The 26,797-nt window shown below is 39.2% G+C and overlaps 2 protein-coding genes across 2 annotated transcripts; both read left to right on the forward strand.

The window, feature by feature from the left end:
- Positions 1-787: 787 nt before the first annotated feature.
- LOC131125814 (coiled-coil domain-containing protein 39-like) lies at positions 788-13,015 on the forward strand. The gene is made up of 19 exons (XM_058067698.1): positions 788-968; positions 1,095-1,214; positions 1,891-2,037; positions 2,124-2,282; positions 2,517-2,609; positions 3,674-3,802; positions 3,874-4,065; positions 4,972-5,075; positions 5,156-5,288; positions 6,598-6,792; positions 6,874-7,041; positions 7,115-7,252; positions 7,367-7,575; positions 8,485-8,617; positions 10,342-10,501; positions 10,631-10,737; positions 11,109-11,270; positions 11,367-11,443; positions 12,547-13,015. The coding sequence occupies exons 1-19, from the start codon at positions 870-872 to the stop codon at positions 12,635-12,637; spliced, it is 2,616 nt and encodes an 871-aa protein (XP_057923681.1). The 5' UTR covers positions 788-869; the 3' UTR covers positions 12,638-13,015.
- Positions 13,016-13,451: 436 nt separating this feature from the next.
- ccdc39 (coiled-coil domain containing 39) lies at positions 13,452-26,714 on the forward strand. The gene is made up of 20 exons (XM_058067744.1): positions 13,452-13,546; positions 14,514-14,633; positions 14,714-14,860; positions 14,940-15,098; positions 15,864-15,956; positions 16,053-16,181; positions 16,246-16,437; positions 16,502-16,605; positions 16,680-16,812; positions 17,862-18,056; positions 18,130-18,294; positions 19,037-19,174; positions 20,355-20,563; positions 20,636-20,768; positions 20,831-20,990; positions 21,282-21,388; positions 22,935-23,075; positions 24,031-24,210; positions 24,284-24,372; positions 25,590-26,714. The coding sequence occupies exons 1-20, from the start codon at positions 13,454-13,456 to the stop codon at positions 25,747-25,749; spliced, it is 2,847 nt and encodes a 948-aa protein (XP_057923727.1). The 5' UTR covers positions 13,452-13,453; the 3' UTR covers positions 25,750-26,714.
- Positions 26,715-26,797: the final 83 nt, after the last annotated feature.

Here is a 26,797-nt window from a genome sequence, read left to right on the forward strand (position 1 = left end):
AAAAAATGAGGAGCAACAAAGCGAAATAGTAAGCTTTCTCACCGATAGCACAAAGCTGCAATGGAGGCAGTTTTTTCCTTTTAAATATAATAAACATATATGCATATCAACATGGTTTGGTGTAAAAAAAATACCCTTGTGTTTGATTTCTAAGGACCCTATTTGCATGCCTAACGAATTCCAAGTACAAAAAACTTAGTATAAAGTATAAATTCCCTTAAAATAAAAAATCCTGCAAATAACGAGTAATGAATTATAAATACAGCAATAAACATAATTAAAAAACAGCAAGTTTTACACATAACTATAATTTACATTTACACTATGCAATAATAGTGTACACAATGACATTTAGATTAATTATATTAAACCTATATAAAATATATAACAATAAATACACTTATTTGGTACCATAATTTATATTAATATTAACTCGGAATTACTTTGTTTAATAGAACTTTTAATATGCTTACTTTGAAGTTGAGTTTTTTGTGCTAGCCAGCCGACTCTGACTGTTTTATTTTTAAGGGACTGTAACATAGAACCTTACCAAAAAAAAAGACATCCAAGTCTTCCATTCAAAAAAAATAAATCAAAAGAATCTATTATGTTCCATCCAACTGTCCCCCCTGTGGTTGCCAGGTGACAAGGGATGCACTTCCCTGAAGCAAGGGCAGGCGTGGCCTTCTGGTGTCATAAAGGTCCTCCAAATGTCTAGCACTGTCGCCTTTCAAATGATGCAGCCCCTCTGATGACATCATTAAAGTGACTGACTTGACTGAAAGAACCACTGATGTCACACCGTCATTCAGGTTTGGATGTGATCAGTCGCTCGAATCCAATAACACTGTGTTTACATTAGCTGGAAAATGGCGCTTTATGCAGCAAGAATTTTATCCGAGATGGGCTGGGAGAAACATTACGACCTCCCGGTCCTCAACGCTGAGAACCAGGCTTTGATAAAAGAGGTGAGACGTGATTAATTCACATTGACACTGACAAGTTCCATGTTTGTGTTGAAAAGAAATAGCAGCTATATCTCCAAGGTTCAATATCTAACATGAATAAATTGTGTTGGGAATCTGATTTGACAGATTTGCCAGATAAAGACGGTGATCTCGCAGCTGAAAAACAAATCAGACAGTCATAAAGAAAGAAAGCAATTAGGAAACGACTGCCTGAAAAATGTTAAAAAGGAGCTGGACATCACACAGGTGGGTTTGATATTATCTTCTAAGTTGCACAACATTATTAGTGATTATTATTGTTGTTCCATTTGACACCATTAGGTAGTACAGTAATCCCTTGTTTAACATGGGAAATTGGTTCCAGACCTAACTTTTAAATATAGGTTTACCATTATTAGAGCCCTCTAGACATGAGATAACATCCCTATAGTCACCTTTACACTCCTATTACCCAACACATTAGATATAATCAGTGAAAATAGATAATTAAGACATTAATGAAAGTCATGCTTGTTGCGTTACGGATGTGTGGAGGATAATACATAACGATGGGGTGCTTGGTGCTTGTCTCCCCAAACATTTACTGACACCTAGTGACCAATGTAGAATACTACATTCACAATTTGAACAGGAAACTACTTCAGTTTTTATATTTTTTATACTTTTATTGCTTTGTTTCTTGTTTTTAATATTTTAATATCTATTTTACTATTTTATTTCTTAAATGATCTTTTAGTTTACTTTAATTTTTTTACTTTTTAATTTTACTAGTCTGTGCAGCACTTTGGAAACTTTGTTTATAAAATGTGCTATATGAATAAAGTGGATTGGATTGGATAAATGTAAGGGTTGACAGGTATGACTATTGAGTAGCAAACAGCATCTTCTAATGGGAGTGTGTGGACTATCTATGTATTTAAAGGCTTTGTGCAGGGCCAAAGACAGAGAAGCCGAGTCCGAGAAAAACCTCACCGCCATCGCAGAGAGGGAAACAGGTCGCCTGGTGCAGGAAAATGCTAAGATGGAAATGGATATTCAACATTTGGCCGACAGGAAAGATTACTTCGAGGTGTCTAGCAATTACAGTTTGTTTACATTTATTTTAACACCACATTAAAATGATAACAATGAACCCATGCTTGTATCCTCATTCAGAAACACATCCTCAAGGCGAAACAAAAGCTTGAGCAATTTCGGGTCCAAATGCACTGGGACCAGCAGGCCTTGAATTCTTTTTTGGAGGAGTCGACACGAAAAGATGACGACATGATGGCCTTAATTAAGTATTCTCAGCAAGATGAAATGAGAATTAAGGTAATAATAAATCTAGCTTTTCATAACGATAACAATCATGTATTTGATAGATGAGTAATATTCCTCGATGTTCACTTGTTATTTTGTACGACTTCTCAGTCGTGGTTAAGGCGTGGTGGCATGGGCGTCGATGCCAGGAAAAGCAATAATAGTTGTTCTGATACAACCTGCTTGCGGACAAGTGTTGCAGCATGCTTCTCGTATGAATTCATTCTCTCATCTCTCGTCATGCAGTCACTCACCATGGCTATCGAGAGGATGACGTTAGAGACCAAGAAAAGACGCAAAGCACTTGACAAGGAAATGACAGAGACTCTGTCTGCACAGGTGATGCTTAAAAACATACACACAAGCATCTGTATGTGTATTTTCTACCTCCCACATCCCCATAACATGCCTGTTGGCGTGGATATGTGAGTATGACTGATTGTTTGTCCTAATGAGGACAAGCGGTATAAACAAATAGTGAATGAAAGTCAATTGTGACACAAAAAAGTCTAAAAACATGGTGCTCTATCACTAACTGAATTTATGAGAATATTCCTCAAAATGTGTGATTGTAGGGCTAAACGGTGGTCAAGTGGTTAGCATGCAGGCCTCACAGCGTTCAATTCCACCCTCGGCCATCTCTGTGTGGAGTTTGCATGTTCTCCCCGTGCATGCGTGGGTTTTCTCCGGGTACTCCGGTTTCCTCCCACATTCCAAAAACATGCTAGGTTAATTGGTGACTCCAAATTGTCCATAGGTATGAATGTGAGTGTGAATGGTTGTTTGTCTATATGTGCCCTGTGATTGGCTGGCTGTGATTGGCCTGAAGACAGCTGGGATAGGCTCCAGCACCCCTGCGACCCTCGTGAGGATAAGTGGTAGAAAATGAATGAATGAATGTGTGATTGTACAAAAATGATGGCAAGGATGAAAAACACGGCGATAACCATAGAACAGGAAATAGAACGGGTTGTGAAATATGTTTTTGGGCTTAGTACAATACACTTCATTATCCATTTGTCCCTCATTTATCGCGGTTCATTGGTTTCAGACCTCTTGTGATTGGCTGGCAACCAGTCCAGGGTGTACCCCGCCTCTCACCCGAGGGCAGCTGGGATAGGCTCCAGCACCGCCGCGACCCTTGTTAGGATAAGCGGTAGAAAATGAATGAATTAATGAATGGTTTCAGACCTAACAGCGATAAGTGAATCAAGTCATCCGCTAACAAAGACGTATTTATGTTTTTGTTTTTTTTACCCAAACACCCTTCACAACGGATATATTAATATTGTTTTGCTTTATTTTGCTTAAATTTCCCATTTTGACCCAATTCACTACCTTGGAAACTGACTTATTAGTGACCCAAACCAAGAGAAGTGTCACTACTTTTGTTCCGATCTCAGATTGCTTTAGACAAAACAACAGAGAACTTGCAGCAGGCTCACCTGGAGACCGAGCAGATCATCCACCAGTGGGAAAACACCATCCAACAGATGAAGCAAAGAGACGCTGATATACATCAGTGTGCTCTGGTAGGTTAGCATGTTGACAGTATTACCCGAGACAATGTGAACGCGACACCTCGTCCTTCCCATCATTCTAGAAACTGGCACAGACCAACCAGATCATCCGGGAAAGGAATGACACCATTACAGAAATGAAGCACCTCCAGGACTCTCAGGTGAAGGACAACAAGGAGAAAGAGAAAAAGTTAACTTCGACCAATCAACAGGCTGCAAAACTGCGACTGGACTTGAAGGAGCAGGAGAAGATCTACGTCGAGATGAAAGATGAGGTCAGAATCTTAATAGACTAAATCTTAATATGAAATCAGCAACAAGATAAGATGTTTCACACCCATGTGGGGAAAGAGCCAATTAGAAAGATAAGGGTATAGCAAGTGCAAGTATCAGCTTAAAGTGTGACGCAGGCCTCCCCTAGGGGGCGCCAGAGGACTTACAGGAAGGCACAACATAATTTTTTTTAATTAGAATTTAATTTTTTTTTCCTGTTTTTTTCCTCTAAATATTTCAACTTTCTTCTTAAATAATAGTCATAAATGTTCATGTTATAATATAATGACTTTTTTCCTGTAATATTTTGACTTCATTCCCATAATTGTATAGCTTTTCTCCCCCGATCTAATTTCATAATGTTACACCTTTAAAATATAATTTTCTTTTCTGAAATATTTCAACTCTCTGCTACTATAATGACATTAATTTACCTCGTAATGTTATGAATGTATTCTCGTAAAATGGCAACATTTATTCTTGTTACAATACAACTTTATTCTCTTCATATTTGGATTTTATTATTGTAAAATTACAGCTGTTTTTTTCAGCTTGGTTTGTGTAAATGTTCTTCTTGGAATTATATATAATAATTATAATATTTTGACTTTATTCTAAAATATTCTAAAAAAAAAAAGATTTTTTTTCCACAAAATTCATTTTTTTTGTTTTTGATAATATTACAATTTAAAAAGTGTCTTCAATATTTCCACTTCATGCTGCTAAAACAAAGCTTTCCCCATAATATTACACTGTTGTAATAAAATGTTAACATTTAATTAAATTACAACTTTTTCCTCTTAATATTTTGACTTATTTATTGTAAAATTATTTTCAGTTTCCTATTTCTATTTTAAGAGTTGATGATTCATAAACTAATCTCGTATGTTGTCATCATGTGTCTGCAGTTGAAAAGTTGCAAAGCCCTACTGGATAGAACAACTGGCAGCATGCAGGCAATGAGGGCCAATATATCCAGGCATAAGGAGGAAATTGAGAGCAACGATGTCAAGTCGGTCAAATTTAACAGCATGTTATATGTAAAAGCCATTGCAGGGCTTGAGTGAAAAATGAAGTCTGTGTGTACTTCAGACTGATTCAGACCGGTGCCCAAAATGATGTTCTTGAGGGGAAGCTGAAAGCTGTGACACAAAACGCCCTGAGTGAGAAGGAGAGAGCTGCACAGATGGAGAACTACCTCAAGGAAGAGGAGCAGCTCATCAAGGTGAGGAGTTGTGTACTATTTTATTGCTGAAGTGGTAGTATTAGTCATAAAAACATGTCTTTGTGTGAAAAATGTAAATATTAGTCAATGACAACACAACTGAACACAAAATGCAGTTTTACTATTCAACTTTTTATTATTAAGGGAGAAAAATCCAAACCTACATGGGCCTATGTGAAAAAGTGATTGCCCCCTAAATCTGGTTGGGCTACACTTAGCAGCAACAACTGCAATCAAGCGTTTGTGATAACTTGCAATGAGTCTCTTACAGCGCCGTGGAGGAATTTTGGCCCACTCATCTTTGCAGAATTGTTGTCATTCAGCCACATTGGAGGCTTTTCCAGCATGAAGTACCTTTTTAAGGTCATGCCACAGCATCTCAATAGGATTCAGGTCAGGACTTCAAGTCTTCATTTGGTTTTTCTTCAGCCATTCAGGGGTGGACTTGATGGTGTGTTTTGGATCATTGTCCTGCTGAAGAACCCAAGTTGGTTTCAGCTTGAGGTCACCAACAGATGGCCGGATATTCTCCTTTCATGGTTCCATTTATGACAGCAAGTCTTCCAGGTCCTTAAGCAGCAAAACAGTCCCAGACCATCACACTACCACCACCATATTTTACTGTTGGTATGATGTTCTTTTTCTGTGGTGTTACTTTTACACCACATGTAATGGGACATACACCTTGCAGAAAGTCCTACTTTCGTCTTGTCAGACCACAGAGTATTTTCCCAAAGGTCTTGCAGATCATCAAGATGTTTTCTGGAAATATTGAGATGAGCCTTAATGTTCTTCTTGTTCAGCAGTGGTTTTCTTCTTAGAACTCTGCCATGCAGGCTGTTATTGTCCAGTGTCTTCTTTATGGTAGAGTCATAAACACTGACTTTAACTGAGGCAAGTGAGTGCTGCAGTTCTTTGGATGTTGTTGTGGGGTCTTTTGTGACCTCTTAGATGAGTCGTTGCTGCGCTCTTGGGGTCATTTTGGTTGGCCGGCCACTGCTAGGAAGGTTCACCAATGTTCCATGTTTCTGCCATTTGTGGATAATGGCTCTCACTGTGGTTTGCTGGAGTCCCAAAGCTTTAGAAATGGCTTTAGAATCACACTGATGGATTAATTAATCTCACTTGTGTTTTAACAGGACCATGTTGGTTTGGATTTTTAAATATTTTTATAATTATAAAAAGTTTGGTCTAAAACTGTGTCGTCATTGACTAACACTTACATTTATTTGATGATGATCTGAAAACAAAAATCAGTCGTATATCATATCTCTTGGTAGTCATGTTCACTTGACTATCTGTGCACCAGGAGCTGGACTACCAACTACGTGACCGCAGCAAGGAGATTGTCCGTTGTAAACAACACGTGGAGGACTGCAAGAAGAAGGAGAAGAATTATATAGCCCACATACTAAGGTGCACATCTACAATAAACGCATTGGAGTGCGAGATGAGGAAACAGGAGGAGTACTTGGTCAAACAGATGATGATCATGAATGAAAAGGTAAGTGGAGCTTCAATAAAGTCCAGCTGGAACTTCCCCCGACGCTACCTTCACCTTCTCACAAATACTTTCCTGCATTAGGACTCCATGTTAATCATTTTAGATAAAAGGCTAGCACGACTGCAAGGTGTTGTTGGTGATTCCGATGAAAAGATAGAGATGGAAATAAAGATCACAGAGCTCAAACAAACCCTGGAGGAGAAGAAGAAGGCGTCCAGCAAGATGGTCGCCAAAATCAAGGAGTCTGAGGTCGGACATTGAGCTGTGCGGTGTTGCACACCAATTTCCACATCTTAACGGATGCTTCTGTCTTTTGTGACAGGAGGACATTCACTATTTGAGGAAAGAGAGGGAGGATTCGCACGCTCAGAAGGAAGAGCTGTGCAACAAAGTGACAGAACAGAAGCTGATCAATAGCAATATTGAACGAGAGCTGAAGAAACTTGTGATCAAGAAACAGGTACCGTGGTCATGCTGTGGCTGCTTTTTCATGTGCAGTCCGTTTATTGTGCTTTTAAAAATAAATATACTGTATTTAATTGTTATTATTTAATGTGTTGTCGCCTCTCGTCAGGAGCACATCGTGGAGCAAAACATGTCCAAGTTGGAGGTGAAGCGAAAAAGGGATCTTCTGTTCAACAAAGCCAACAACGTGGTGTCTTTGGAGAAAAGACAACTCAACGTGAAGAAAGCCATCCACGAGAGGCAAGAGGAGATCAGAGTCTACATACAAATGCTCAACCAGCAGCTGAGGACCACCGAGCAGGAACGACAGAGAATAAGGTAGAAAATGAAAATGTTAAAATTCAGCACATGGAGGGAGGGAGGGAGGGACTTATGTATGTTTTTTTCTACGTAATTATGCATTTTTGGCCTAATGCGATGTATACAACTTACAGTCTAGAAAATACGGTAGTTTTAACACACACACACTATTTTATGCTTATAATTTTCCTTGAATTATTTGTCTTATATTATCTGTAAAAGTGTTATACTTTGAGCTGTATTTTCATGTCCCCTTTTTCAGGAGCTCTTTAAACATCAGACCACATCAAACTATGTACTGTATTTTCTGGACTATGTCACTCCGGAGGAAGTCGCACAAGGCCAAAAAATGCATAATAAAAAACACACATAAGTCGCATTGGAGTATAAGTCGCATTTTTTAATTTATTAAAAATGTATTTTACAAACTACTTGACCAAAACAGACATTACATCCTCTTGGAAGGCAAGTTCTAACAATAACAACAGAGAACAGGCTGAATAGGTGTAAGATATGCTAACACAATGCTTATTCTGCTACACAAAAAATAAACATAAACAGAAAAGGTGTTCAGTGTTTATGGAACATAAACAGTTTTTTCATTCATAAGTCGCAGGAAAAGCCAACCTATGAAAAAAGTGTGACTTATAGTCCAGAAAATAAGTTTTTTATTAATTTTATTAAATTTAATTTGACAGTTTTGTCATTTTTTAAACTAAATAAGACATCGAACTTGCAAATCATGTTGCCAATTTGTATGTCAAAAGTTGAAATACTTGGAAAGCAACTGGTGGGCCGGATTCAAACGTTTGGTGGGCCGCATGTGGCCCCCGGGCCGTCGTTTGCCCACCCTTGTCTTAAGAGGACAACGTACCTGTCAACACTCATGGGCATGCAATTTCTACTTGAACTGTTCTTCTTCCTTAGCATGGAACTGAACACAAAGTTGTCCAAGATGGAGGCCACCAAGAAACATTATGAGGTCGTGACTTTTTCAATGGCAACTTTTGACGAAGATGATGAGGATGCGGTGAAGTCTCAAGCTCACTACATTGCCAAGGTAAGAATACCACACTCTGAGCTCGTTTTAAAAAGATCTACCTCGAAAATATTTTTACAAGTTCAAAAAAACCTTCTCCAATTATATTTTGCACCTCCAAAGTAGGATTCTTTTTGTAGGAATTGAATATTTATATAATTAGAGCATAGGATACCTGTTTATGACCTTCTAAATATGATTTTTAACATTATTAGAGATCTCTAGACATAAAAATAACACCCCTACAATCACACTTAGATTGGTTTTACCCAATATAGAAGACATTCATTCATTCATTTTTTTACCACTTATCCTCACAAGGGTTTGCGGGCGGGGTTGCTGGAGCCTATCCCAGCAGTCTTTGGGTGGACAAACAACCATTCACACTCACATTCATACCTATGGACAATTTGGAGTCGCCAATTAACCTAGCATGTTTTTGGAATGTGGGAGGAAACTCACGCAGGGATGGAACATGCAAACTCCGAGGGTGGAATTGAACCCGGGTCTCCTAGCTGTGAGGCCTTTGTGCTAACCACTTGACCGCCTTGCAGCCTATCGGAGACACAATAATATAAAATAAGACATAACATAGCTCATACATAGCATATAGCATTGGGAGAATTGGGAGTAATATATCATATTACTGACACCTAGTGATCACCTAGTGATACTACATATTACTACACAGACTATAGTTTGGTTCACTTGATACTTACACTAGCACTACAAGCACACCCTTGTATAGTAATAATACTAGCACATTATGAGTACACATACGTGCACACTGTTCTTACACATAACTACTACCCTGTGAAAAATACTGTATACTCTTCTGCAGGGGTGCTCATTAAGTCGATCGCGAGCTACCGGTCGATCGCGGAGGTGGTACTGGTCGATCGCTGGTCGATCGCGGCGTGACATTAAAAAAATATCATCCCAGCATCAATGCCGTCACTTGATTGATATACAGGGCAGCCATTCAGATGACAACTGAATGTTGCCCTTCGGGCGACCAATCAAATCAAACAACGTCTCTAAGTGCAGCAGAACTTACGATGTCAGCCTATCATCCATCCCCGTTACTTGATTGACATACAGGACAACCAATCAGATGACAACTGAATTTTGACCTTTAGGTCACCGCTCATGCGTAAACAACGATGCAAAGTGCTAAGCTAGTCGGCGAATTGCGAGATTTTAAGCCCTCGCTAAAGTTTATGGTCACTAAAATGAGTGAAGGAGCTGGACCAAGTAAAAAGGCAAAAACATATCACTTCCATACGGATATGGAATATTATACGGATATTGTGATACTGATATTATCCATGACTGATAAACATTTGGAAGTGTGCTAAGGCTGGCTATCAGCAGCTACTGTCCGGACTATGCATCCCTGGCTGGTTCAATTCAGTGCAAGTCATCAAAGTAAACTCAGGTAATTACAAAAAATGTTAATAGTTAATTATGTGTGTTTTGCAATATTGGCTCATTTGGTTATGTAAGGTACATCAACATACATTGTACATACAAATAATCCTCAATACATTTGAAAATAAATAGATGTTTTGCATTTTTGTAGTGGGTAGATCATTTTGACTCGGTCATTTTAAAAGTAGCTCGCATGCTGAAAAAGTGTGAGCACCCCTGCTCTTCTGTGTTTAAAAATGCATATATTTTAGATAATGTATGATATATTATATGTAGTGTGTACCAACTGCTGTAGTACACTCTCTTTCCTGTAGGCTGCGCTAGAGAAAGCAGAACTCAAGCAGCAGGGAGAGTGTCTAAGTGCCCAAATTCGCAAGGCTGAGAGGGAAAATAAAGCCCTGGAGAACACAACCATGTTGTTCAACATGAGCAATTCTGGATTTCAGATGTCAGTCATGAAAGCAAAGGAAGCCAGTACGTCAACACAAATGGACCATTCTGACTAGTTTTTCTTTTTGTTTTTGTCTACTCCATTCATGAAAACATGAACTGTAAAGCAAGTTTAAAATATAACCCAACATTAGATTTTCATTTCTATGTCAGCTCCAGATTATCAGGAGAAGTTCCAGCTTGAAGAGCAGCTTCAGGTGGTCGAGGAGATGCTGAAGTCCAAAAGACATCAAGTTGAAAAGCTTCATGGAGACCTCCAGGTTCATAATGTTCACAAATGTTAACAAAAACACGTTTTCAAGACATTTATTATAGTTTTGCATGCAGTAAATAATTATAATTATAAATAATTATAAATGATGAATGCACATTTAACATCACTTTTACCAAGTTTTGAAGAGGAGGACGATTTTGCTTGCAGGACAATCTTCTATTTTTTAATGGTTTGATTTTGGACTTGTACTTGTCATAACCTGAAATAGCTTTGTTGTTTCTGGTTTACTTTAAGAAAGAAAAAAAAGAAGAAAGTATAATAAAATAAGGTTTAGTGCCTTGCTCAAGGACACTTCCCTTCACAGTTCACATCCATGCCGCCATCATCCTAAATCAGTCCATGTTTCTCCTCCTTCAGGAAATGAACCATGCCTTGAAGAATCAGCTGACAGCAAGACAGAATCTGGAACAGAAAGTGAGGGAAATCATCCAATTCAATGGTTCCATCAGTGACATGCTCGTTGCTGCCACCAAGTTTAAACCCCACCTCAAAGCTGTGCTGGAGCAACACTTTCAGCAGGTTTTAACGACATTTGTTACAACAGAGTCCTAAAAAGGATAAATAGAAGGACGTCCTGATGTTCTAAATGTTTATCCATCCATGTGCTCCTTTCAGGCCGGTCTGCCTTTTCCATCTTCCACCATCAGCGCCCATCGAAAGTCCAACTTGGCCATCAACGTTGTCTCTCTCAGGTCCAAAAAAACCTTCATACCTTTATTCATTCATAATACCATTCATTCATTTTCTACCGCTTATCCTCACGAGGGTCGTGGGGGGTGCTGGAGCCTATCCCAGGCTGTTATTGGGTGAAAAGCGGGGTACACCCTGGACTGGTGGCCAGCCAATCACAGGGCACATATAGACAAACAACCATTCACACTCACATTCATACCTATGGACAATTTGGAGTGGCCAATTAACCTAGCATGTTTTTGGAATGTGGGAGGAAACCGGAGTACCCGGAGAAAACTCCACACAGAGATGGCCGAGGGTGGGATTGAACTTCTGGGGTCTAACCACTAGATCGCCGTGCAGTCCTATCATTAATCATTCATTCATTCATTTTCTACCGCTTATCCTCACAAGGGTTGTGGGGGGTGCTGGAGCCTATCCCAGCTGTCTTCAAGCGAGAAGCAGGGGTACACCCTGGACTGGTGGCCAGCCAATCACAGGGCACATATAGACAAACAACCATTCACACTCACATTCATACCTATGGACAATTTGGAGTCACCAATTAGCCTAGCATTCCTAGGAAATGCTACCGGTAGGAATGCTACCGGAGTGGGAGAACATGTAAGAACATGTAAACTCCACACAGAGATGACCAAGGGATTGAACTTTCTCATAAATAATCAGCAATGAGAAACACTAAGATGATTTCAAAATTAATCGAGTTGTGGATTCCTATACAACACAAACTTTCTAGATCTTCCAGAATCGGCACCTATTCCAGCTGTATGTCCTTGAATTTCCAAAATGGTCAGTATTAATTTATTACCTCCGAGCACGCCCCCTCCACTGCGCTTGGTTACACTCCCAAGCACTCCCAAGGACTTCCGAACTACTGCCGAACCCCACTTTCTAATTTTTTAAACAAACCAAGCACAAATACAACAGTGTGTTACATGCACCATATTGCATGCAAATCAGGTGCCTGAATGTAAACCAATAAAATTTTGGATGTTAACCAAGAAACCTGCTAACCAAGGCATATGTTAACCGAGATACGACTGTATGTCATTTCTACATGTCGTGTATACAACATGTGAACGGATTGTTCCTTCTACTGCAGGTGTCCTACAATGTCAACCACCACCCATGCACCATCTGAGCAGGAGGAGGCCCCATTGAAGACTGTGATTGTGGGCCTGGATCTAGACTAAGTCTTTCTGACTCTATCATGACCTTCTGATGCATTGAAGATGTTGGTATCTACTCCTGATTGTCCTTGAGACTTCTAGACTGATTTCACAGTTGTTAGAATAAAATAATAATAATACGTTTTCATTTTAGAACCAGACCATCACACTACCACCACCATATTTTACTGTTAGTATGATGTTCTTTTTAACAGTGTCTTTCTTATAGTCGAGTCAACACTCTTGGGGTCATTTTGGTTGACCGGCCACTCCTGGGAAGGTCACAACTGGTCAGTGTTTTTGCCTTTTGTGTATAATGGCTCTCACTGTGGTTAGCTGGAGTCCCAAAGCTTTAGAAGTTGCTTTCAGTGGGGAGGCAACAGGGGCGGCAATCACTTTTTCATGCAGGTGCATGTAGGTTTGGATTGTTTTTCTCCCTTTAATAATAAAAAGTTTCATTTATAAACTGTGTTTTGTGTTCTGTTGTGTTGATTTAAATTTGTTTGATGACCTCAAACATTAAAAAAAATAAAGAAATCAGGATGGGGTCAAAACTTTTTGACACCACTGTAGCTCTAGATCCTAAACACTATTTTGATTAAAAAAAATGTTGGTTTCCAAAAAAGCGACCAATTTTTTAAGTGCACATGCCAAACAGATACACAACATGCCCATTGTGTTTGTTTGTGCTCTCTTCCGTGGATGAAGCTCAGGCTTTGCTGCATGATGCCTCCCCCTGGTGACAATGTATGAACAGGCCTGTGTGGTTGCTACGAGCGACCCACAACAAACACCAGTCCTCCCAGCTCACTTGAAAAAAGCACTGGCAATTGCTGGATAATGTTGAGTGTTGCCGTTTTACCAGAGATGGAGTGGGAAGAGCGCTATGCTGTTCCTGGGCCGAATGCTGAAAACAAGGCTTTAATAGAAGAGGTGAGTGGAGATTATTTTTCATTTTTTATTTTTTTGGGGGAGATTTTCTCATGAAACTGATGATATATTGTCAGTATACACAGTATAAACACAACTTAACAATTAGTTTTTAGTTTAATAAACAATGCAGGGATATCCAAACGTTTTCCCTCAGAGCCGCATACTGGAGGCAGAAGCCATGTTTACATTTTTGAACCAACAAAGATGTTTTTTAAAATATTAAAAATGAAAACAACCGCCTGCATCTCAGCCTTGTGTTGCTAGTGACAAAACATATTAATACATTTTTCTCCCATCAGCCCAGGGTGCATCCCAGTGGGATAGGCTCCAGCATACCCGCAACCCTAGTGAGGATAAGCGGTATATAGAAACAGGACGGATTTTTCTCCTTATATTACACTTTTTGTGATTGGTATGGTGAACAGTCCAGGGTGTACACCTTGTACCTCTTGGCCAAAGTCAGCTGGGATAGGCTCCAGCAACCCCACCCACAACCCTCATGAGGATAAGCGGCATAGAAAATGGATAGATGGACGGACAAAACTAAAATTAGGCTTCAGAAAAAGTCACTATGTTATAGTAATAATGTCAAAATATTATAGGAAAAGGCCATTATTATTATTATAAGAAAATTTACAAGAAGAAATTAAAAATAGTTTGTGAAATAATTGAAAAAACTGCTGTAATTTTCTGAGAATAAAGCCAAACTATTAAGAGAGAAAAAAAAAAGTTGTATTCTAATGAGAAAAAGTCGCAATTTTACGAGACTAAACTCAAAATTTGAGGTAAAAATGTCATGGTTGTAGCAACGAAATATGAAACTATATGTTGTCAATGTTGTGTTAATGGTGATTAAGGGTGCACCCTTACTCTTACAGCACCTTGCACATGTGGAGATGGCATAGAAGGCCAACAAGCTGCACACGTAATGCATGTCATGTAATCTTGGTAACATTTTCATCGACAGATTTGCAGGAAAAAGAAGGAGCTCTTGCAAGTGAAAAGCAAACGAGAGAATCAGAAAGATCAGAAACAACTGGCAACAGAATTCCTGCAAAATGTTAAAAAGGAGATGGAAAACACTGCGGTATTTTCTCCTATATATAATACTTTTTTATGTATTTGCTATGTGTTGCAGTTTGACTTTATGCTGTGTGTTGTGCAAAGGCTCTGTGCAGGGCCAAAGACAGAGAAGCGGAGTCAGAGAGACACCTCACCGCCATGGCGGAGAGGGAAACGGGTCGTCTGGTGCAGGACAATGCTAAGATGGAAAACGAACTTCGATCTTTGGCTGAGAGGAAAAACATGCTGGAGGTTTTTAACCTTTTGGATTTTAATATACTATTAAAAAGTACCACAATGCTGCCCATTGATCTTTTGCCCACATCTTCAGAACAACATCTTCAAGGTTAAACAAAAGCTGGAGAGGTTTCGGGCCCAAATGCACTGGGACCAGCAGGCCATGGATTCTTTTTTGGAGGAATCGGAAAAAAAAGATGAAGACGTGAAGGCCATTATTAAGTATTCGCAGCAAGATGAGCAGAAAATCAAGGTATTAATAAGAGAATGGGTCTGGCGGTGTAATGCTACAGCTGCTTCCTGCACTGCCCAAATTGTTATATTGAATTTCTTCCAAAACAGAAGCAAGTTTACCCACAGGATTTCAAATTGCAGGCATTGCAAACTTTCTTTGGTCCCATGGTGGGTTATTTAGTAGTAAAAAAAATGCCAGTATGTCAGAACTGTGTATGGTGCTTTGTTTGGGAATCCGATTCCATGGAATGATACAGGACAAAATATTGTACAGCAATCCCTCATTTATCACAGTTAATTGGTTTCAGATCCGACTGCAATATCTGAATTCCCACAAAGTAAGATTCTTGAATTAGAAATCAAATATTTGCATAGATAGTGTATAGAAAACCCGGTTACAACCTATTAAATCGGGTTTTTAATACTAGTAGAGCCCTCTAGACACAGAATAACACCCCTATAGTCACCTTTAAGCTTGTAATAATATAATTACATATTTTGTAATCATATAATTACATATAATGTATCCATATTATGTAATAATATGGATAAATAATGAATTTAAGACATAAATAAGGCTGGTGTTTGTGTGTGTGTTGCAATAAATGTGTTCCCTGCGGGTGCTGAGTGGCAAGGAGACAGGAAGTAAGTGAAAATGCTTACTTCTGGCAAAAAAAAATATGTAACAAAAATGCATTTTGACGAATAATAGACCATATTTAACCACAAAACAACATGATCCATGAAGTGATTGTGTATCTTTGTGTGATCCGTCATCACACAGTCACTCACTTTGGCCATCGAGAGAACAACAATGGAGGCCAATAAAATACGCAAAGCACTTGACCAGGAAATGACAGAGAATTTATCTGCACAGGTAACAAAAACAACAACACAACACTTTTTTTTCCATGTGTGTGTCACGAGAACAAATGGGCAAGTAAATATTATTAACTGGTGTATTTTGTGTCAGATTGCTTTAGAAAAAACAGCAGAGAACTTGCAACAGGCTCACCTGGAAACGGAGCATATCATCCACCAGTGGGAAAACACCATCCAACAGATGAAGCAAAGAGACGCAGACATACAACAATATGCTCTGGTAAGTAAACATCACACTATGAACACAACACCTGGACAACACTCGTCCCCCTCCGTCTTTCTAGAAACTGTCCCAGACCAACCAGATCATCCGGGAAAGAAACAACACCTTACGAGAAACGAAGCACCTGCACGACTCTCAGATGAGCGACAACAAAGAAATCGAGAAAAAGTTAACTTCGACCAATCGACAGGCCACAAAACTACGGCAGGACTTGAAGGAGCAGGAGAAGAACTGCATCACGATGCGGGATGAGGTCAGCAAATTCACATGGGATGCACCAAAGACTGTTCGATTTCATTGTCGTGTTGTGTCTGCAGCTAAAAAGTTACAAAACATCTCTGGATAGAACTTCGTCCAACGTGGAGTCGATGAAGTCTAACATCTGCAGGCTGAAGGAGGAGATCCAGAAGAACAATGCCAAGTTAGTCACACTTAATAAAATATAATGTGGGGGGGTCGTTTAGCAAACGAGTTGTCTTTCATGTCGGAGTGCAGACTGAAGAAAAGCGGCGCCCAGAATGTTGCACTTGAGGAGAAGCTGAACGCAGTGACGCAGAACGCTTTGAGTGAAAAGGAGAGGGCTGCACTAATGGAGAATTTCCTCAAGGACGAGGAACAGGCCATCAAGGTCAGGAGCCATTCACCTTTGAATATACTAGTGTGTTCGATTTCCCCCCTTGTTAAAACATAACTGAGATTAATTGAGCTCTATCAGTCTGGAAAATGTTATAAAGCCATTTCTAAAACTTTGGGACTCCAGCAAACCACAGTGAGAGCCATTAGCCGCAAAGGGTGAAAATATGGAACAGAGGTGAACCTTCTCACGATGACTCATCCAAGAGGTCACAAAAAACCCCACAACATGTGACGTTACGTAAAAGCAATGTTGCATCAGTAAAATATGGTGGTGGTAGTGTGATGGTCCGGGGCTTTTCGGCTGCTTCATGGCTTTAAAGACTTGCTGTGATAAATTGAACCACGAATTATAAAGCTATAAAGCCATTTCTAAAGTTTGGGGCTCCAGCAAACCACAGTGAGAGCCATTAGCCACAAAGGGTGAAAATATGGACCAGAGGTGAACCTTCTCACGCTGCGCCCTTGGGGTCGCAGCGACGACTCATCCAAGAGGTCACAAAAGACCCCACAACATGTTGCATTACATAAAAGCAATGTTGCATCAGTAAAATATTGTGGTGGTCGTGTGATGGTCTGGGGCTTTTTGGCTGCTTCATGGCTTGGAAGACTCGCTGTGATAAATGGAACCATGAATTATAAAGCTATGAAGCCATTTCTAAAGCTGGCAAAAGTGGGGGGGGGGGCGCCCACTGGGGGCTCACGCTGCGACCCCAAGGGCGCAGTGACGACTCATCCAAGAGGTCACAAAAGACCCCACAACATGTCACGTTACGTAAAAGTAATGTTGCATCAGTAAAATATGGTGGTGGTAGTGTGATGGTCTGGGGCTTTTTGGCTGCTTCAGGACCTGGAAGACTCGCTGTGATAAATGGAACCATGATTTATAAAGCTATAAAGCCATTTCTAAAGCTGGCAAAAGTGTGTGTGTGGGGGGGGGGGGGGGGCACTGGGGGCTCACGCTGCAACCCCTATGCAAGTGTTACCATGACCGCAGTGCAAATCCAACTAACTTTCTACTTGAATATGCTGTTTTTGCACCAGGAGCTGGATGTCCAACTACGTGACCGCAGGGAGGAGCTCTTTCGTTGTAAACAGCTTGTTGACACCCTCAAGAAAAAGGAGAAGGATTCTATGGCCCAAGAATTAAGGAACAAAGCCACCATCACCAATCTGGAACGTGAGATCAGGAAACAGGAAGAGAATTTAATAAGACAGCAGATGATCATGAATGAGAAGGTATGGCGACCAAAGTAGAAGCTACTGTAAAACTTTCTTACCAACGCCTTCCATTCACTCTCCTGCATGATAGGACATCCAGATCATCTTTTTGGATAAAAAGCTTGCTCGACTGCAAGGTGTTGATGACTCAGATGAGAAACAGATGTTAGAAATGAAGATCAGCGAGATGACCAAAGCCCTCCATGAGACGAAGACCACGTCCGACAAAATTCTAAATGGAATCAAAGAGGCTGAAGTTAGTCTATATCAGGGGTGTTCCAACCCTTAGCAAACTCTGATATTTTGTCAACCAACACATATGTCAATAGTTCGATATATTTGAAGAAAAAAATGCATCTCGGTTTTGTGATGTTGGTGAAAAAAGCAGCAGTGTTTCTACTTATTTTATTTATTTAATATAACTTTCCCTAACTTAATTTTTTAAAAAAATTGCACATTTTTTGCTTTGTTCATATTACGATTTTGAAAAAAAATTATACTCATAATTTCAACTTTCTTCTTGTGATTTTAGTTTCCTAATTATGACTTTATTCCAGTAATATTTTGACTTTATTTTCAACTTTGCCACAACCTAACCTCCCCCCAAAATTACAACTTTATTGGTTGATTTGTTTGTTTCTCATAATATTATAATTCTACAAATAATTAATTATATATATATAAAATATATATTATATATATTATATTATATATTAATAATAGTACAACTGTTAAAATTTGTTAAATATTTCATGTTTATGATATAATATTTTTCCTCATATTACGTTATTTTCATAAAATTTAAATTTTGTTATATTAAAACTTTTTTTGACTTAATTATTGTAAAATGTAATTATTGTAAAACTGCATATTTGTCCCTTTTTGCTGTTTTTTTTCTTGGTGAATTCAATTTTTTGCCACTTTGGACGCCCCTTGTCTGCGTATGTGCAAAGTACATATTTCCATATCATAGAATTACTTTTTTTTTTCTCTGACAGAGTGACATTCGCTATTTGAGGAAAGAGAACGAGAAGTCCGCAGCTGAGAAGGAAGATCTATACAAGAAAGTAGAAGAGATGAGGCTGATCAATAATAACGCTGAAAAGGAGTTAAAGAAGCTCAGCCTCAAGAAGCAGGTACGCGCTTGGTCAAATATTTCAGTTGTAATATTGTAATATTTTTGTTCTATATTAGCCCACTACATTCATAAATAATCAGCAATGAGAAACACTAAGATGATTTCAAAATTAATCGAGTTGTGGATTCCTATACAACACAAACTTTCTAGATCTTCCAGAATCGGCACCTATTCCAGCTGTATGTCCTTGAATTTCCAAAATGGTCAGTATTAATTTATTACCTCAGAGCACGCCCCTTCCACTGCGCTTGGTTACACTCCCAAGCACTCCCAAGGACTTCCGAACTACTGCCGAACCCCACTTTCTAATTTTGTCGGAATAGAATTTCATTCATTCATTCATTTTCTACCGCTTTTTCCTCAGCTGTCTTCGGGCGAGAGGCGGGGTACACCCTGGACTGGTCACCAGCCAATCACAGGGCACATATAGACAAACAACCATTCACACTCACATTCATACCTATGGACAATTTGGAGTCGCCAATTAACCTAGCATGTTTTTGGAATGTGGGAGGAAACCGGAGTACCCGGAGAAAACCCACGCATGCACGAGGAGAACATGCAAACTCCACACAGAGATGGCCGAGGGTGGAATTGAACCCTGGTCTCCTAGCTGTGAGGTCTGCGTGCTAACCACTCAAACGCTGTGCAGCCCCAGTATAGAAGTTGATAATAAATAGATAAACCCTACTTGAAATTTGGTTAGAAGCTACTGGTTGCTCATGGGCCACTGGTTGGAGACCCCTGACTTGCCAAGTATGAAGTCAAAGAGTGGTAGTGTAGGTTTTGTACAACATCTGTAATAGAAATGTGGTCATGACACTTTTTTGCGAGCTTGTAATTTGCACCCCACTCCCTGTATGCACACTCTATATTGCTACACAGACAACCACTTACTTACACAAAATAAACACTGTTAGGACACTGATGAATGGTTATTTACAGCTTGCACTTCTGACCCTGAAGTAATGTTGGTCATGTTAAACGTTGGCAGATGCTGACAAAACTGCTGTTTTTTTCTCCTCACCTGGAATCTGAAACTCCAACCACTTCTGCTTGATGCTTGCCTCTTTAGACAAGTTAGCTTATACCATTCTAACAACATTTATATGTCAGAAAAGTGGAAAAAGCAGCCACTTATGCACCAGAATTTATGGTACTGTGTCACCTCTGATCAGGAGCTCATCGTGGAGCAAAACATCCTCAAGCTGGAGGTGAATCGAAAAAGGGATCTTCTGTTCAGCAAAGCCAACAGCATGGTGTCTTTGGAGAAAAGACAACTGAACATGAAGAAGGCCATCCAGGAGAGGCAAGAGGAGATCAGTGTCTACAGACAAATGCTCAGCCATCAGCTGAGGACCACTGAGCAGGAACGACAGAGAATAAGGTAAGACACTGTGGTATCTCTTCATGGTTGTTTTCAACCAAACAGTTCATTTAAAAATCAGTCCTTTCTCAGCGCTGAACTGAATGGAAAACTGTCCAAGATTGAGGCCATGAAGAAACATTTCGAGGTTGTGACCTTTTCAATGGCAGCACCCGGGGAGGATGAAGAGGATGCGGTGAAATCGCAAGCCCGCTACATCACCAAGGTTAGAGGACAGCTCAGAATTTGTCACATATTGTGTACGCAGACGTTTTTTTTCATCTCCAGGCTGGACTAGAACGAGCAGAAGTCATCCAGCAGGGAGAATGTCTCGCTGCCAAAATCTGCAAAGCCGAGGAGGAAAATAAAGCTCTGGAGAACACAAACATGTTGTTCAACATCAGCAATTCTGGATTCCTCACGTCGATCAACACGGCAAAAGAAAGCAGTATGTGTGCATTCTTTATCAGTGACAAAGTAAAAAAACAGGACTGGGATGTATCTGTGGTGGTGCATTCAATTGCATAATCGGCACATAAATGACGCAAAACTCAGTTTTTGTGTGTGGATGGTAAACCCGGACAGTGGGTTCACAATGCCATCCCATAATAATGTGTTTTGCTTGCACTTGCGGTCCAAATGTAATTGTGGCGGGCCACCACAAGTAAATGAATGCATGGGAACACTGATTTACACAAACTGTGCTGAAACTAACTACTCGTGCTTATTTTGACGTCAGGTCCAGAATACCAGGAAAAAATCAAGATGGAAGAACAGTTGCGTGTGGCTGAAGACACACTCAAGTACAAAAGAAAACAAATCAAAGAGCTTCAGCAAGAAGAACAGGTTCGAACGATTTATGATTATGATTTATGATAGCTTCCGCTACCGGGTTCCTACTCTAATCTCGAAAATAAGTAAGTAAGTAATACACCTAAACAGTGCAACTCTGTTCCGCTCTAGTCCTATAGGTGGCAGTAATGCACATTACAAATGTAATGGCAAACATAGCATATCCTGGTCAAACATGTATGCTACATAACCGTATGTTCCGGTGTATAATTGCAGGAGGTCAATATATATATCTATACAAGTGTAACAACATAACATCATCTTGCTAAGAACACTAAATTCATCACACAGTAACTTAACACTCAAAAGGTATACCCGATAAATATACAAAAATGTACCAATACAGATTTGAAATGAAAAATCACGTTGTTGTGCGGTGAGATCAGACAGGCTGACAATTTTGTGGTGTTTTTTTTTTCATAGCTCATGATTGGCTCCTGGATTCGTGTGTACCACAATATGCCATTTGATGACGTGCACTCGACAACTGTAGGGGGAGCCCTGGATTATTTTCGTATTGCTGCAGTTTGGACGATCTGATAGGGTTTTTGATTTGCTGACGATGATTATAATCAAAACAAAACAAAGGTTTTCATTATTTGTGAAAATTTTTAACAATATATTCAGTATAATCCCTTTTTTTATGGTGGTTAATTGGTTGTAGAACCGACCGTGATAAGTGAATTTCTACAAATTAGGATTCCTTATTTATAAAAGGAATATTATTGTAGTTAGAGCCCAGCAAACCTGCTTACAACCTTCCAAATACATTATTAGAGCCCTGTAGACGCGAAATAACACCCCTATAGTCACCTTGACACTCCCATTACCCAATATAGTAGACATAATAATAAAAAATAATTATGCGGTTTCATCAATGTGATATTACTGACCCCTAGTGACTAGTGTGGAATACTACATTCATTCATTCATTTTGTACCGCTTATCCTCACAAGGGTTGCGGGGGTGCTGGAGCCTATCGACGCTGTCTTTGGGTACACCACATATAGACAAACAACCATTCACACTCACATTCATACCTATGGACAATTTGGAGTGGCCAATTAACCTAGCATGTTTTTGGAATGTGGGAGGAAACCGGAGTACCCGGAGAAAACCCATGCATGCACTCGACCGCCGTGCAGCCCTGGAATACTACGTCATCAACAAAATAATTGCATTATTTTCTTTAATTACATGCAATTTTGGAGCAAAATAAAACAAAATAAGTCAACAAAAGCAAAAACTACTATTATTGGCTGTGTCCATTAATTTCGACCATAACATTATGTAACAATATCAACCATGTAACAATATGAGACATGCAACACAAACACTGATATGTGTTGAAATATGTGATATGTGTTGAAAACAAACATAGAAGAGAATTGATAAATATCAATTTCCTCCTACCCGTATTTATATGACATTGATACAACCCATGATATTGACATGAAAACCAGAACATTCACTGTTTCTTCCGTAAATCTCCGAGTCATTGACCTGTGTGCTTCCCACCTGTATACCCCCTTTTGTCCAGGACATGAACAATACCCTGGAGAGTCTGCTCCAGGCTAAACGAGTCGAGAGCGACAACATCCAGCAAACAAAGTCTCTCATGGGCAAACTGAATAGGGAGCTTGCGTCACAGCAAGATAAAATTCAGAGGGCCGCCAAACAGGTTTGATGTTGTTGTCTTTAGGATTTGTCCTTGTACATTTCTCTCATAGCGTTTCATGTAAACCAGGGGTGCTCACACTTTTTCAGCATGCGAGCTACTTTTAAAATGACCGAGTCAAAATGATCTACCCACTACAAAAATGCAAAACATCTATTTATTTTCAAATGTATTGAGGATTATTTGTACGTACAATGTATGTTGATGTACCTTACATAACCAAATGAGACAATATTGCAAAACACACATAATTAACAATTACATTTTTTTGTAATTACCTGAGTTTACTTTGATGACTTGCACTGAATTGAACCAGCCAGGGATGCATAGTCCGGACAGTAGCTGCTGATAGCCAGCCTCAAGCACACTTCCAAATGTTTATCAGTCATGGATAATATCCGTATCATAATATCCGTATAATATTCCATATCCGTATGGAAGTGATATGTTTTTTGCCTTTTTACTTGGTCCAGTTTTTGCCTTTTTACTTGGTCCAGCTCCCTCACTCATTTTAGTGACCATAAACTTTAGCGAGGGCTTTAAAATCTCGCAATTCGCCGACTAGCTTAGCACTTTGCACTTTGTTTACGCATGAGCGGTGACCTAAAGGTCAAAATTCAGTTGTCATCTGACTGGTTGTCCTGTATGTCAATCAAGTAACGGGGATGGATGATAGGCTGACATCGTAAGTTCTGCTGCACTTAGAGACGTTGTTTGATTTGATTGGTCGCCCGAAGGGCAACATTCAGTTGTCATCTGAATGGCTGCCCTGTATGTCAATCAAGTGACGGCATTGATGCTGGGATGATATTTTTTTAATGTCACGCCGTGATCGACCAGCGATCGACCAGTACCACCTCCGCGATCGACCGGTAGCTCGCGATCGACTTAATGAGCACCCCTGATGTAAACATTTGAGGAGCTCTTGTTGACAATTTGACTTTTTTCTGCTTGCCAGTGCTCCAAACTGACCCAACAGGTCCGCTCCTCCAGAAACACCAAGGAGGAGACCTTTGAGGAGAAGGACATCAGGTTGAGACAGTTAAAAGACTTTAACAAGAACATCAACAAGATGCTCCATGATGTCACCGAGGACAAACCTGACCTCAGATCAGTACTGGAGAAGTATTTTCTACAGGTAGAGAGCCATTCAGCCATACTCGTTCATTGTCTCGATAAAAATGTGATGTTGAATTTTCTTCCTTTCTTAGAGTTGTATGTCTTTTCCGTCTCCCCCCTCCACTCCCGGCAGCCACCGAAGCTCCAAAGCACCCACAGCTCCAAGCTCCGCCTCTCCCAGGTCTGACGTAGCACATTTAGATTCCACATTCAACTCCTGAAGCCAGGGGTGTCCAAACTTTTTCCTATATAGGCATTATTTCAGGATTTTCCAACACAATTTTTGCTGGTTTTTTTTCCAAAATATTTCAACTGTTTTCTTAAATAATCATAGTTAATGTTCTTCTTGTGATATTAGAACTTTATCCCATAATGTTTTTTGACATTATTCCCATAATATCATAACTTTTCCCCAACCATTTTTTTTCTAAAATTACAAGTTTGTTTGTTTCTCATCATATTACGACTTAAATCACCATAAATTGTTTCTATGCTACTAAAATGACATTATTTTTCCTCTAAACATTATGACATTTATTTATTATTATTTAATTATTATACATTTTTCTTTGAATATTTTGACCTTTTTTCTTTTAATTACAGCTTTTTTTTATTTTCATATCTGCTGTTGTTGTTGCTTTTTTAATTTTCAAACTATTTCTGTTGACTTTATTTCCATAATATTTTCATTTCACTTTGTTCTGTAGCACTACAACTTTTCCCGGAACCTAATTTTCCAGAAATGAAAACTTTATGAGTTAAAAAAAAACTCTTTAATATTTCAACTATTATGTTCTCGTAAAAATTCTAATTATATTGCATTTTCTTTCTCTCAATATTTTGTAAAATTGTAAAATTCCTGCACATTTGTATAATTTTTATAACTCTAATTATTATTACTCAAAAATGTTTGTCATAATACTAAAACTTAAAAAAATGTTTGCCTCATGATGATAGTCCCACAAAATTCATCATTAGATTGAACAATTTTTCTCTTACTATTTAGACTTTATTCCCACAACACAACTTTATTTTGTTTTTGTTTGTTTCTCATAATATTACAACTTCAAAAGCTTTTTCATATTTTGACTGTATATTACTAAAATGGCATTATTTTTCCTCATAATATGACAACATTATTCTCATAAAATTTTGACTTTCTTCTTGTTATAATTGTTTTTCCTTTAATAGTTTCACTTTATTTAAAAAAAAGTAATATAGCCGCAAGTCACAAATAGCCCCCGGACACACCTGCACAGTGTAATGCTCCATTACAGGAAGCTTAATGGAAATGTTGCATTCAAGTGTGCATTCAATAGTATATGAATACAATATGATATTTTCAGCTGAATGAGGTGATACTGTGCAGTTATACTTCTCTTTAACATCGAACTGCAGGTCTCTCCCATCCTCAGCCAGCAGCTACAGAACTTCTACACCTCAATCCACTCCACTGAAGACTGTGGACCTGGGGCTGGATCTGAACCTTCCCCCCTCTCCTCTTTCGGCCAACAGCAGACGCTCCAGCTCCGCCAGCAGCACCTTAAAGAGTCCGTAATGTGCTAATGCACAAGTCGCTCTTTTTTTATTATTTAACATTAACATTAACGGCTGTATTTCATTAATTACAGTAACATTTTTAGCGTTATTAATGTTTACGTATCATGTCAAGCCACGCCTCTCTGGTTGGTTTCAGCTTGAGGTCACCAACAGATGGGTGGACATTCTCCTTCAGCAGAATTCATGGTTCCATTTATCACAGCAAGTCTTCCAGGTCCTGAAGCAGCAAAACAGCCCCAGACCATCACACTACCACCACCATATTTTACTGTTAGTATGGTGTTTTTTATGATATGTGGTGTTACTGTAATGGGATGCACTCCTTCCAAAAAGTTCAACTTTTTCTCGTCAGACCACAGATTTTCTCAAAGGTCTTCGGGATCATCAAAATGTTTTCTGACAAAATTGAAACAAGCCTTAATGTTCTTTTTGTTCAGCAGTGGTTTTCATCTTGTTTTTTGCCCAGTGTCTTTCTTATGATGGAGTCATGAACATTGACCTTAACTGAGGCAAGAGAGGCATTTTGTGACCTTTTGTGACCTCTTGGATGAGTCGTCGTTGCCATCTTGGGGTCATTTTGGTTGGCCGGCCACTCCTGGGAAGGTTCACCACGGTTGTATTTTTTCGCCATTTGTCGTTGATGGCTCTCACTGTGGTTTGCTGGAGTCCCAAAGCTTTAGAAATGGATTTATAACCTTTTCCACACTGATGGTTTTCAATGAATCTCTCTTAAATTCCTTTTTTTTTTCTTTTTTTGGGTGGGTGGGGTGGAGGTCACATAAGGTTTAGATTTTTTTTCTTCCTTAATGTTTGTAGCTAATGGCTCTCACTGTGGTTTGTTGGAGTCCCAAAGCTTATAACATTTTCCAGACTAATCGATTTCAATCAGTTTCTTTCTGGAGAGAAGCGACATCACTTTTTGACACAGGGCCATGTGGGTTTGGATTTTTTTTTACCCCTCATAATAAAAAGATTAATTTAAAAACTGTATTATGTGTTCAGTTGTGTTGTCACTGACTAATATTTACATTTGTTTGATGATCTGA

The sequence above is a fragment of the Doryrhamphus excisus genome, chromosome 3 (genome assembly GCF_030265055.1).
Source record: "Doryrhamphus excisus isolate RoL2022-K1 chromosome 3, RoL_Dexc_1.0, whole genome shotgun sequence".
NCBI lineage: Eukaryota > Metazoa > Chordata > Actinopteri > Syngnathiformes > Syngnathidae > Doryrhamphus > Doryrhamphus excisus.